General features: G+C 41.2%; 1 protein-coding gene across 5 annotated transcripts in view; it reads right to left on the minus strand.

Annotated features, from left to right (window-relative positions):
* The window catches only part of grip1 (glutamate receptor interacting protein 1), a 465,375-nt gene that overhangs the window by 85,052 nt on the left and 365,807 nt on the right, over positions 1-14,516 (minus strand). For 4 of the 5 annotated variants that reach the window (XM_060839771.1, XM_060839770.1, XM_060839772.1 and 1 more), the window contains exon 9: positions 6,723-6,892. In XM_060839771.1, the coding sequence (XP_060695754.1) occupies positions 6,723-6,892 (170 nt within the window). Of the gene's footprint in view, positions 1-556; positions 713-6,722; positions 6,893-14,516 lie in introns of all 5 variants that reach the window. The other variant, XM_060839775.1, reaches the window with a different exon arrangement.

Raw genomic sequence — 14,516 nt, forward strand, 5'->3', positions numbered from 1 at the left:
ATATCTGGACCCTACTCAGCACCAACAAACTGCAGGACAGTGACTTCAGCTATTCAACAGCATGAGCTAAATCAAACTTCTGTTTGATTCCAGCACTGTTGTGGTATTTGGTACGATTGCTCAAATTTCTGCGTCATCATACCCTTTAGGAGTTAAAATTCTCCATGCATTGCATGTAATAAAATGCATTTTCTAAAACATTTAAGAGCTCTTGTCTCATGTATCTCACAAAAAGAACTCTTCCCCACAACTTAGTATATACAATTTCTATCTTCTCTGGTTGCACACACACTTAAATTGGTATGGATGGAAAAGTTAGCAGTTAAATTCTGATATATTGATTTAACCATAGGTTGTTTCAATACTCTAGTCCAAGTGATATGAAGGTCAACAGTACAATAATTGCATTCTTAAGCAATAATGTTACAAGTTAATCTTCGAACATAGTTATCCAAACAATGATGATCACTTAGTGATATTCAATCCATGCAAACAGAACATGGGACAGAAAACTAATGAATAAAAGGACAGGAGGAAAAAAAAAGTGGAACATTACGAAGACTGTTTTGAGAAGAAGGTTGCTGGCATTTCAAGGCTGTCATCCTACATTGATCAGGGTGGTAGGTGTTATAGGGTTGGTAGGTGAACAAGTTGCTGCTGTTGCTTCCACAAGTTTCCCAGGCAAGTTGTCTGCTGCTCCTTTGAACCCTGACTGTCCACATGAAGGATGATGGGAATCGCACACAAAGAAGACAGAACAGAGCAGAAAAGAGGGAAAGACAACAGAATTATACAGATCGTAACATCTGACAGAAGAGAAAGCAGTTTTGAGTAGAAAGAATGATGACCTTTATCACCACCTATTGGAACAGCCCCTTTTAATTGACACATACATAGTGATTTGCAAATAGAACTTGCCCGGTCTCCTAAGGCAACTCTGGTGGGAGACTGCTGGAACTTCCAAAGAAATTGCTGATAATGGATGTTTACAGCATTTCTCAAAGTTCCTTTTGTCTCTCAGGGTTATGCTGAAAAATTGCAAAGATACCCATGGATCCTCTAGAGTGGTACTCCATATTCAGTGGACCACACTTTTGAGAGGATGAAATTAATCTTCAAAAAGAAGTGTGTGTAGTAAGAGTGTAAGGCTGCACTCTATGAAACCTTTCACTTCAATTTTCCCACACAACTTTTCCCATGCATTTTCAAAGATACTCAAAATTAAATACTTGGCAAGATGAAGTGATTGATAAACTACATTTTGAAAGTTACCATCTTATATGGGTATATTTTCCTCCTTTTTCTCAAAAATGAGTTTAATTTTCTCATGTTTAATATTGCCAATTAAAATTGAGAGTTCATTCTAGCTGGTTTTGTTCAAATGTGAATTTAAAAATAGGAATGACAGAAAAGGCTAATTACAGCATAGCTTAATAATGTAACATTCTCAAATAGATGACTGGAGCGTAACCTAAGACAAATTGCCTCCGCAAAAGGGCATTGAATGCTTTGGGTTTCTCCTGCAATAAGAGCTGTTAGAACCATTTTAGGGTGGCATGGTGGCTCAGTGGTTAGCACTGCTGCCTCACAGCATCAGGGTCCCAGGTTCGATTCCAGCCTCGGGTGATTGTGTGGAGTTTGCACATTCTCCAAGTGTCTGCGTGGGTTTCTTCTGGGTGCTCTGGTTTCCTCCCAAAGATGTGCAGGTTAGGTGAATTGGTCATGCTAAATTGGCCAGAGTGTGAGGTGCATTAGTTGGAGGGAAATGGGTCTGGGTGGGTTACTCTTTGGAGGGTCAGTGTGGACCTGTTGGGCCAAAGGGTCTGTTTCCCTGTGGGATCTTAAAAAAAAACAAATATTCACAGGAAACACTTGAGACATTTCCTGATTGACTGTATGGCCAGTCAGCCCCATCCAGCACAATATATTTTGCTTTTCTGAAGAAATCATATTTAAGTCTGATTGTCAACTCATTTTTTTCTCTCTCTCTCGCAGATACTACCAGACGAACTGAATACTTCCAGCACTTTCTGTTTTTATTTCAGAGCTCCAACACCTGGAGGAGTTTGCTTTTACAGTTCATCCAGTTGCAATATAAGTTAAGGGCTTAGCCCATTAAAGATTCAATTCAAGCCAGCTCTACAGATAAAGGAATGGAGTCTTATCGAGTCATAAAATTGTCCAGCATGGAAACATACCTTGGGTCCAACTCTTCCAGATATGCTAAATTAATCTGGTCCCATTTGCCAACATTTGTCCCATATCCCTCTAAACCCTTCCTAATCATTTACCCATCCAGATATCTTGTGTCAACTCCAGCATCAACTGTTATTTAGCATCATCTTCCCCAACTTCAATAGGTACTCTCAACCAAAAGCTATGGCCTACAACATCAAGAAAATTCTGAAATGCTGAAATGAACAAACTTACTAGCTGATAAATCAGTCAGAGTTCATTCATTACATGGTGTAAACACTATACATTACAATGGTGATAACACTTAAAAAGGGTTTGATTGGTTTTAATATATTTTGAGATATCCTGAGATCATGCAAGGTACTATAGAAATGAAAGTCTTTCTTTTAAATATTTTATGCATATCATCCAACTTTTTTAAAAAAGCCAACATTGTAGCTATTTTATTATTCACTTCTTTCCAGAATTCCACTCAGCACTACATTACCTCGTCGTGGCAGTTCATTGATTTGAGTGTATGGGCATCTCATTGATAATTTTTAAGAGTGACATTGAAAGCTTCATCCCCCAATATGTCCTGAGGGGCTAATGTGGTAATTGTAAACAGCTCATACATTCAAATCGATGAACAGTTTCAACATAGTTGCTTGCTCATATGTATAAAGAATATTGACCAACTACCTTAAAAGGGTCAAAAAATGTTAGGACTGCTACCGGAAACCAAATTAAGCAGAACTTAACTGTATCCCTCTGAATCATTTGTTTACTTTTCAACACGAAGTGATGGCCGATGTATCCAAATCTACATTTGTTTTTAACATGACTAGATTCCTTTATCATAGGTACTGGGTGGCAATTATTAGATTGGATCCCCAACAGCAACTCAAGCCCTTCCTGATGAAGGGCTTATGCCTGAAACGTCGAATTTCCTATTCCTTGGATGCTGCCTGACCTGCTGTGCTTTAACCAGCAACACATTTTCAACAATAAAACAAATAGACCTACTCATTCTCCCCATTTGTGTGTGGGTTCCCTCCCACAGTCCAAAAGATGTGCAGGTTAGATGAATTGGCCACACTAAGTTGCCCATAGTATCCAGGGATGTGTAAGCTAGGTGGGGTAGCCATGGAAAATACAGGGTTAAAAGGGAAAAGGCAGGGGAGTGGGTCTGGATAGTATGCTCTGCTCAGAGGATTGGTGTGAACGGGATGGGCAAAATGGCCTGCTTCCACACTGTAGGGATTCTAGACTCTACCTCTATCGGAAGTGCCAAAATTAGATTTTCTTTCCCTGCCAATTCCACATTACTATGTGCAAAATTTTATTGCAAATGCCCCCTTTACAGTGCTTATTCAGCATTTTCTCTCACCCCTGTTGTCATGGAGCAAGATGCATAGTAGTTTTTTTTATTTTTTAGTCTGCTTCCATTTACTGCTGATCTTGCTCAGCTACTCATCACATTAGCATTCTGGTCCACTTTAGAGTGAGAAAAATATACCCATTATTTTCCATAACCTCATTTCAGTTACATCAAACAAATAAAAAATCTACACACTATAATCTGCTAATGATATCAGTAGCATCATTCAATGATTCTGCACTGTGAACTGGGAGTTACACTCAATGAGTAAGGCCAGAGCTGGGATGAACACAATCCAGCATCCACAATCTCTATAAGCATTTCTTCCCTGTGTGGGGGGAATCGGTAAATCTGTTCTCATATATTTAAAAGAATTGTGAAAAAAAAATGAACTTTATAAAATTGCACCGAAAAATTTATTCCAGGCTGTCAACTGTCAAATGATAAATCAAAAACCTGTGATTTCCAACTAATCTTTCACAATTGTACATCATTGAAGTTTGAATCAAAAAAGGTACAAGTCTCATACCAGATTGGTTATTCGATGATGAAGATAAAAACCCAACAAGAATCTTAATTGTCAAAAAAAATCTTAAATTTAGAAGAATGGGTTAGTAAATTTGTGGATGGCACTAAAGTCAGTGGAGTTGTGCATAGTGCGGAAGGACGTTGCAGGTTACAGAGGGACATAGATAAGCTGCAGAGCGGCTTATGCCCGAAACGTCGAATTTTCTGTTCCTTGGATACTGCCTGACCTGCTGCGCTTTTCCAGCAACACATTTTCAAGCTGCAGAGCTGGGCTGAGGGGTGGCAAATGGAGTTTAATGCAGAAAAGGTGATTCACTTTGGACAGAGTAACAGGAATACAGAGTACTGGGTTAATGGTAAGATTCTTGTTAGCATGGATGAGCAGAGAGATCTCGGTATCCATGTGCATAGATCTCTGAAAGTTGCCACCTCGGTTGACAGGATTAAGAAGGCATACGGTGAGTTAGCTTTTATTGGTAGAGGGATTGAGTTTTGAAACCATGAGGTCATGCTGCAGCTGCACAAAACTCTGGTGCGGCCACATTTGGAGTATTGCATACAGTACTGGTCATCGCATTATAGGAAGGATGTGGAAGCATTGGAAAGGGTGCAGGGGAAATTTACCACCATGTTGCCTGGTATGGAGGGATGGTCTTATGAGGAAATACCGAGGGATTTGAAGCTGTTTTTGTTAGAGAGAAGGTTGAGAGGTGACCTAATTGAGACATCGAAGATAATCAGAGGGTTAGATAGACTGGGCAGTGCAAGCCTTTTTCCTCAGATGGCGATGACTATCGAGAAGGGACATAGCTTTAAATTGAGGGATGATAGATATGGGACAGATGTCAGAGGTAGGTTCTTTACTCAGAGTGGTAAGGACACGGAATGCCCTGCCTGCAACAGTAGTAGACTCACCAACCTTAAGGGCATTTAAATGGTCATTGGATAAACATATGGATGATAATGGAACAGTGTAGATTAGATGGGCTTCAGATTGGTTTCAAAGGTTGGCGCAACATAGAGGATCAAAAGTCCAGTACTGGGCTGTAATGTTCTATGTTAGAGATACAATACAATCTCAGCAGGCTGAGAGAATAATGGAATATACATATGCATTTGCATTCCAAGGAGTTACCCATGTCAAATATTCAAATTGTAGGAAAACAACTATTTAAAACATAGATCTTGGTATGTCTTTTAAAATGTTCCTTTCTACTTGGGTTGAAATTCTTCTGAGATGAATGAATACCTGCTTTTCTTTACTTAACTTGTTAATGCAAGTAGATTTCAAATTGTCAATTAAATTTTCCTTGTCGCCTTATTGAAAGCTGAACTTAATTCTTTACAAAAGTGCAAACATCCATTGCTTTGGACATCCATTGTTCCTATCTTCAGTTATGTTAGTACTTTCTATCAGTTCAGTGTTAGGCCTGGACTGATATTATACTTGGGTTGCAGACTTGCTTTCACAAGGTGGATATCAAATCTCATGGTTCTCAATGATCTGCAGTACACCCACAACTTTTCAAAAGCTCCAGGGACAATAGAGGAACATTTGTATTAAAAAATGTGATCTTGTATATACCAAAATAAATTTTATAGATATGAATGCCACCTACAAATAAAACTGTTGGACGTTCTCTATTAATTAGGAAAGTCTGTACAAATCAGCAAACTATAGCTGCCCAGAATTCATAAAGTAAAAAATGAGATCTGCAGATGCTGGAGATCACAGCTGCAAATGTGTTGCTGGTCAAAGCACAGCAGGTTAGGCTTATTCCTGATGAAGGGCTTATGCTCGAAACGTTGAATTCTCTATTCCTGAGATGCTGCCTAACCTGCTGTGCTTTGACCAGCAACACATTTGCAGCAGAATTCATAAAGCAAAAAAAGCTCCTATATTGACAGTCACTAATGGGCTAACAAAATCATATTCAGCAAAAAATTAATAAGTGAAAACAGAAGGGTGAAGAATGTGAAAATGCATAAAGTTTAGAAAATACTTTCAATGTATAATTTTTTAAAGACATTAACTTCAGTTTTTCCACAGGATTGGCTAGACTATTTTGACCTTGTATACAACCAACGACACTATGTAATAATAGGGTATGATCACTAACTTCCTAAGATTACACATTGAATCATTATAGTCAGCAATGAGGAGAGGGTTAGGACGAGAGATAGGTCCAATGTTTCGATTTTTTTTACTCTATCTTATTGTAGCTTCAAAGTTCTTTTTTGAATCCAAAGCATTCTCAAGACTCAAGCAGCTTAGACGATATTCCTAGAATTGACTTGTAAAGATATACCCTACAAAAGAAAACAGAGCCCTTTGTACGGTATGAGGTGCATTGTTTCCAGAGGTACTGATGAAGCTCTGTTCTTTCAAATAAAAGGACATTCCTGTTTATAGAATTATTTTTATCTAGCAGAGTCAGGTCTGTGATCTATGGCAATGCTGTGAACTAAATAGCACATAAATGGGCATCAAAATCAGTTATTCGATAATCACCTCAAGCCAGACAGTGAGAAATGTGCTAACTGAAAAGTTTTATTTCAACTGTCACTTGTTATTATGTGCACTTGAGCTGTCAACTTCTGTTCCTATTCTCTTTAGGCAAAGCATTCACAAACTTACCGTGTTCTGGTCCCTTCAAAGCCAGTCGTGTTTGATGGTAAGGAAGCAGTTCTAGCTTGACTTGTTCAGAGGTACTGGCTAAAAGCTGAGTTGCTTCAGCTAATGTGCAATACTCCATGCTGGTGCCATCAATCGAAAGTATGTGATCTCCAACATGCAAAGCGCCACATCTGTGAATACACAAAACTTTTCGGTCACGGAACTAACTAACTTAAATTATAGTTAGGAAAAGCATTGAAAATGCTTGAAGAAATCTTCAATTATAAAAGGATGCTCCATATTTTCAAATGAAAACACAACTTGCATTACACTACTTAGTGTCAAAAATGCATAAGGTTTATTGCCAATCAGTTGACTACTCTTTTAGATGCATTCAATGCAACAATAAAATAACCAATAAAATCAGAGCACTTGATAAAATTATAAAAGATGTGCAATGTAATATTTTTCACCCTATCCTTTTGCCCACTATTTCTGTGGGAATAGCTAGTCTGAGTAAATTCGACCCCCAGCTGTATAACTGTACCTGGGAGTTTATTGGTGTGAAGAATCACAGCGACATCCCTGTAAAATACAGCCTGCTAGAGCCTGACTATAGGTAATACAGAAGATGCATTTTCTTAACAAATTATTTATAACAGTAAAGTGAAATGCAAAACTAATTTATAATAACACAACATGGAATAATTAACATCACAAACTTTCTAAATACAATTGCCACAAAATTAGAGATATTTCCACACTGAGCACATTTCACAATTTACAAATCAGATAGAAATATATTCATATTTCAGATAGAATATTGTTAAAAATAAAGTATAATGTTTATAAAGTATAATGTTTTCCTTTAATACACACCAAATTCTAGCTGAATAAACGATTGCAGATGAGACTATTACAGTAACTTTTCATTTGGAATAATTTGCGTGTCAGATTTTATGTAATATGGATCAACCTTTGCAAAATCAAACGTACAAGACATTGAAAATAAGCCAGGAAAGTGGATGTTTTATGTCAACAATATAAACTATAGGCAAAATCTTCCACTCTGGAGTCTCAGGTTGAAGTTGGAACTTCTGTTGAGTAGCAGATGAAGATGTTCCAATTGATGACGGGATTGAGACAGCAGGGAAGGTCAACATAGGTCCTTTGCAATAGAGCTGGAATCCAGTGTAGGAGCAGTATGAATGACATCCTGCACTCTGTATGTTGGACAATCTACTCACTGCTAATTGCATTTCTCATTCTTTGCCAGTGTAGATGCACATCAGACAGAACAACAGTCTGCTAACCTCAACTCCAGATGGAATATCTGCACAAATGAGCAACATTCACCTCATGTTGTCAATGTTCTACCAAATGCAGGAGAGTTTGCTTCATAAGTACTTATCAGGGAGGGGCAGGACTTGGCGAGGTTGTGCAGGCTCACTAAATTCTCATGCACCCATCCATCATGATGATCCTCATTCCTCTTTGCTTGTCTACAGGACAGGAATACTCACATCAAAAAGGCAGTGCTCTAGGCCAGTGGAAGCAGTGAACTAGCCACTGACCTTGGTCTACAGTTAGCGGGAAAGAAAGGTCCAAGTTCTTGGGAGATTTGGATGAACTATTGGAGACCAAGCACTTGCTCAGCCCCATGCAGATGATAAGTCTCTGTACTCATCCATAAGTGACATGGTGGAGATGCAGAGACAGGGGAACATAAGGTAAAGCTGCCAGAGGCATTCAGGAAACCAGAATGCAGGCTGGAAGCATCTGTCCACTGTTGTGGCTCAGACATTAGAGGGTTTGGTTGATTCTATGGAGAAGGAAGCAGTTCCTTGGAGATCCAGCTCCAATAGAGCATTCAAAGGCTTCTGGATATATGGCAATGCACTAATGGCAAACTAAGTGGGGTCAAGGCATGTTGGCCTTCAACCAGGTATGCCTTCACTTCAAAGTAACAGAGAGGTGGCATAATGGCTTAGTGGTTAACTCTACTACCTCACAGTCCCAGGGACCCAGGTTCAATTCCAACCTTGAGCAATTGCCTGTGTGGAGCTTGCACATCCTCCCGGTGTGGGTTTCCGCCCACAGTCCAAAGATGCCCATGTAAAGAGGATTGGCCATACTAAGTTGCCCATACCATTCAGGCATGTGCAGGTGAGGTGCATAAGCCACAGGAAATGCAAGGTTATCAGGAAAGGTTAGGGGGATGGGTCAGGGTAGGATCCTCTTTGGAGGATAGATATAGGCATGTTGGGCTGAATGGCCTGTTTCCACACTGTAGGGATTCTTTAGCTGTCATTGGGTACCCAGTGCAAAGAGAAACACCAACCAGGCACACCAGAAGTATCATTCATCTTAGGATTCTCCAGAACAGCCCTGCTGCTCAACCTCACCTCTGTCAGTGACCCCATCTCATCCACAAGGCCATGCAAAGGACACTGTATTGACAGTTGTGCCAGGGTCCCTCAAGGCCCATAATACAGTGGCACAGTCACCGAGGATGCTCAACCTTAGAGTCAGGAAAGAAAAAAGATCTCTGGCACTGTTGGGATCACAATAGTTGTGATATAGGAGAATTGAAGAGCATATTGCACAGTTCAATCTATCTTCTCTCTGTATTTCCTGGAATCTGCTTTACAAAACTCTCAGCAAGTGTGCAGCATGTGTCATGGTGACATTATCAACGAGGGCAAGGTGAGTCATGATGTGGCTGTCAAGATGGCATTCAAATGGACTTTGAGGAAACTTGGCCAATAACCTGTCAGGAGGTCAAGGCCATAGGAGTCCAATATGTTGTGCAAAGGCAGCTGCGTATAATTAGAGTAAAGGCGAGGAATTTTTGAAAAAAAAACACACAGTTCAACTCTTCCAAGGCATCACACACAGCATACTTGAAGTAAAATAATAAGACATTTCATTGAATGAAACAGAAGTTTAACTGAAGCCACTCAACAATACACGTTCTAAATGGGAAGCAGCAGATTTTTAATAAAAGCACAACATTGTGGACGGTGCAGCACATCATAATGATGTGTGGTATATTACTGCTCACTCATTTCCAGTAACCTAAATGTGTATTTCATTTTAAGCAGTGTGCTCAACGGTGGTCTGTGTATCAATTGCATATCAATACTTGGATAGAATATCAAAATAGGTTGATAAAACTTTCCAAAACATACACCTTTTTTTGAGGTTAGACAAATTGAACAGTGCAAACATACACCCATGAGGCACTCCCAGCATTGAAGAAACACCAACGTGTGCTGGATGTTTAACACCCAAAGGCTAAAGTAAAAAAAAGGAATGATCAAAGCTTAACTGAAGAAGTAGATTCATAGGAAAGAGTCATCAGAGACGCTAAAGCTATAGCTTGTGGGGGCTACTTTGAGTAAGATCTGCTTCACACTCGGCAAGATGGCGGCAATTCTGTAGAACTGCTGTGGACAGCTCTGCCTAACAGCCAAGGCATACCGGTGTTTTTGCCATCCCTGGCCAACTTGTGGTGGAATTATTAGTTTAAAACCTTACAGAACACATATTTGTTAATATTTGGGAGTGGGAAGGATGCCAAAGGGAAAAGGAGTGAGCAAACAGCAGCAGGGAGGACACTCCCCTGCAGCACCTATCATACCAGAGACTGCAGCAGCAGCAGCCTCTCCTGAACCCCCGGGGGCCCTGACAGGAATTGGCTGCGGCGATGAAGAGACTTACCTTGAGAGTTGGGGCTGCGATTGAGAAGATCCGTGGGGAAATTCATGCCCAGGTCCAACCTATCACATCCATGCTGCAGAAGCATGAGAAGGAAATCCAGGGCCTGGGGAAGAGGCTGGAGGAGGTGGAGGGTCGAACTAAGGCCTCGGAAGCTGCAATGGAGTCCTCATCCAGTCAGACCCAGGTGCTGGAGTGAGACGTGCGGGCCTTGCAAGACTATATCAACGACTCTGAAAATCGAGGTCGGAGGATAAATTTTCGAATTGTGTGGCTCCCTGAAGGTGAGGAAGGTGAGCAGCCAGTCAGATTCTTTGAAAGCTGGCTGCCGAAGTTCTTGGGCCTTCATATCGAGTCCAGCAGGCTGCAGATTGAAAGGGCTTATCGGGTTACAGTGCACAGGTCAGGCCCAGTGCAGTGCCCCTGCTCGGTCCTACTGCACTTCCACTCATATAAGGACAAGCAAAAAGTCATAGAAGCTTCAGATGCCTGGGAAAAGATACGCAGGCACTGCTGTACAAGGATTCAAAAATAATGTTTTTCCAGGATTTCTCTGCAGCTGTAATTTGAAAGAGGAAGTCCTTTGATGAAGTTAAAAAGAGGCTGAGGAACCTGGGTATCCAGTACTCCGTGAGATACCCCGCAGTATTTTGTTTCAGCCATGAGGACTCAGTTTATACATTTGACTCAGTGGATAAAGCTAAAAACTTTATGGTCACTTTAAAATAGACGGATTGGCCTGAAGAATACAGTTAATGTTTGTTCTCTTTCCTCTCTTTTTCCATGTTTTCCCTTCCTTTTTTTAAAATTCCTTTCTTTCTCCCTAATAATTTCCTTTTTGGAAAGGGGGCAAAAGACCTTGGAATAAGTGGTTCTTTTTTTTAAATAACTGGATTTTCTGATGGGAAATTTTGTGGATGTTCTTTGTTGTCTCTCCCCTTTTTTTTTTGTTTGGGCTGTTTCTCTTTTAGTGACAAGTAGGGCTGACATGAAGCCAGGGATGAGTGGAGTGCTCATGCTGACTTTATCTTTTTTCTGTTCATTTAAGGACCATCTCCTTGTTTTCTTTTCTGGCCTAAGGCTGGGGCACAGTCCGGATTTGAAGGAGCTGTGAGGGAGGGGATGGGTAGGGTGAGTGCCCCCTATGGCGGGGGAAGAGTCTTCCATTCAAGGTTTTATAGTTGGTTTTCTTTGTAGTTTTTGGTAGTAATAGTTGTTTATAGTTATGATAGAGTAGTTTTTGTATATATAGTTTTTCGATTCCAAGTCTTTATTTACTTATGCTCGGCGCTTTGTAAGTGGGGTTCTCCCTTCCAAGGGGTTCAAGGGTCTCTGAAAGGGGATATGGCTAAGTGTCTTATTAAATGGTGCACCTGGAACATTAAGGGAAGTCATTTGCCTGTTAAAAGGAAAAAAAGTACTTTCTAGCCTTAAGGGGGAAAGGGTTGATATCATTTTGTTGCAGGAAACCCGTCTTGATGGGGAATACCTGAAATTACATCAGGGGGGTTATGACCGGGTATTCTTTTCATGCTTTACTACTAAAAGTAGGGGAGCGGTGGTACTTATCCAGAAAAATCTTCCGTTCACATTATTAGAGCAGGTGAAAGATGAGCAGGGACGGTTTGCGATACTTAAAGCCCTGATATGTGGGGAAGAATATGACATTTTAAACATCTACTGTCCTCCGACACATCCCCTCAAACTTTTTATTAGTGCTTTCTCGAAGTCGAGTGTTTTTGGAACACGGCACATTATTATAGGGGAAGGGTTTAATTGTCTTTTGGATCCGACAGTGGACAGGATGTCTTGTGGGCCCCCAACTATTTCTTCACAGGCCAAGCAGGTGGTTGACTTATGCAAGGAGTTGGGGCTGGTGGATATTTAGAGATGTTTTCACCTTACCGGCAGGGACTTCACCTTTTTTTCAAACCCACATAAATGTCACACGAGGATTGACCTCTTTCTGGCTCCCTCGGCCCTTCTGGATTCGATTATAGGTTGTAAAATTGGGAATATCGCTATCTCTGATTACGCAGCAGTATGTTTGGAGGTTAAAGCCATGAGTGAAGGGCTAGGTTTTGCGGCACTGGTGTTTGGACCCTTTTCTCCTTAAGGATTCCAAATTTGTGGAATATGTTTTGTAGCAGTTTCAGGAATTCTTGACTATCAACTCAGGCACGGCGAGTAGCCCATCTGTGCTATGGGAGACCACTAAGGCCTTTGCTAGAGGATTAGCTATTTCCTATTCGGCTAGCTGGAAACGACAGAAGGGGGAACAGCAACGCCTGCTTGAGATGCGGTTGAAAGCCGCTGAGGCGGCACAATTTACGCGGCCTTCGGTGACTAAGCAACAGTGGATCACGGCCCTCCGGGCTGCCTTGAATTCAATACTGGCACAAAATGCAAAGAAAGAACTTGCTTTTGGTAGACAAAGGCTGTTCGAATATGGAGATAGGCCAGGGAAGTATTTAGTGTACCTGACTAGGAAAAAGCATGCTCCCCAATCCACTACTGCGCCGGGGTCCTTACATACAATGCTAAAAAGATTAATGAGGCTTTTCAGAGCTTTTACTCTGAATTGTATCGGTCTGAAGGTTGTGAGGACAGGATGGCTAAAATGGAGACCTATTTTCAGAACCTGGACCTCCCAGGGGTAACCTTGGAACAGGCCTCTCTCCTTAATGCCCACTTGACAGTTCAGGAAATACAAAAGGCAGCTAGGCAACTTCAGAGTGGGAAAGCGCCTGGCCCTGATGGTCTTCCGGGTGAGTTTTATAAGGAGTTTATAGGGATTCTGTCAGGGCCGATGTTGGAGATGTACAATCACTCCTATATGCATGAACGCCTACCACCATCTTTGAAAGAAGCTAATATTTCCTTAATTCTTAAGAAGGGAAGGTTCCTGAGGATTGTGCCTCATACAGGCCCATTTCTCTATTAAATTCAGATTTCAAGATTTTGTCCAAAGATCCTTGCACTGAGATTGGAAAGGGCGTTGCCCCATATTATTAAAGAGGACCACACAGGCTTTATAAGGGGCCATAGGTCCTCTAATAATATTAGAAGGTTGCTGAATATGGTCCAGGTTTGTCAGCAACGATCGATTCGGGGGTTGGTGATTTCCTTAGATGCAGAGAAAGCATTTGACTGGGTGGAATGCCTATATCTTTTTTTATGTCTTAGAACAGTTTGGATTGAGTGGAGTCTTTGCTAGGTGGGTGGTTTTATATCGCCACCGTCTGGCCGCAGTCATCACCAATGGGGTGAAGTCTGGGAATTTTAGGATTGGTAGGGGTAGTCGGCAAGGCTGCCCCCTCTTACTGCTGTAGTTTACTTTGGTGATAGAGGCGCTGGTAGAGGCCATTCGTCAGAACGTCCACATAATCGCTCCAGAAGTGGGATCCAAAGCACACAAGGTTACACTGTGTGCAGATGATGTCCTTCTGTTTTTATCAAACCCGATGACCTCCGTATCCCATTTGATACAATGTATCAACTCATTTGGGGCTATTTCAAGATAAAAGATTAAGTATGCAAAATCGGAGGCTATGCCTTTGGGGAACCTTAAGGATGTGCCAGAAGTTGAAGGTGGATCTAAGTTCCCTTTTAGGTGGTCACGGGCAGGGTTCCCATACCTAGGCATTTTTATTACCCCCAAGTCTGATCTGTTATTTCGGACCAACTTTGCTCATTTGCTCGACAATATTAGGCGAGATCTCCAGAGATGGGAGGCTCTTCCAATTTCATGGCTGGGCAGAATATCTCTCATTAAGATCAATATTCTTCCTTGTTTGCTTTATCCCATGCGTATGCTCCCTATAATGTTTCCCAGGTCAACGCTGCGGAACCTTATGGGCTAGCTTGGTTCCTTTGTCTGGCATTGTGGTCGGCCCCTCATCAAACTTACTAAATTGCAGTTGCCTCAAGGAGGGGGAGGAGTTGATTTCCCAGACATCAGGAGGTATCAACTGAGTTCCTTCCTGTCTTTTGTCTGTGATTGGGTAGATAATGATCCAAACTCAATATGGCTGGATATTGAGGCCTCCCAAGCAAAGTGCCCTCTTATTAACCTGTTGTTCATGGATAAGATGA

This window comes from Hemiscyllium ocellatum, chromosome 19 (assembly GCF_020745735.1).
Source record: "Hemiscyllium ocellatum isolate sHemOce1 chromosome 19, sHemOce1.pat.X.cur, whole genome shotgun sequence".
NCBI lineage: Eukaryota > Metazoa > Chordata > Chondrichthyes > Orectolobiformes > Hemiscylliidae > Hemiscyllium > Hemiscyllium ocellatum.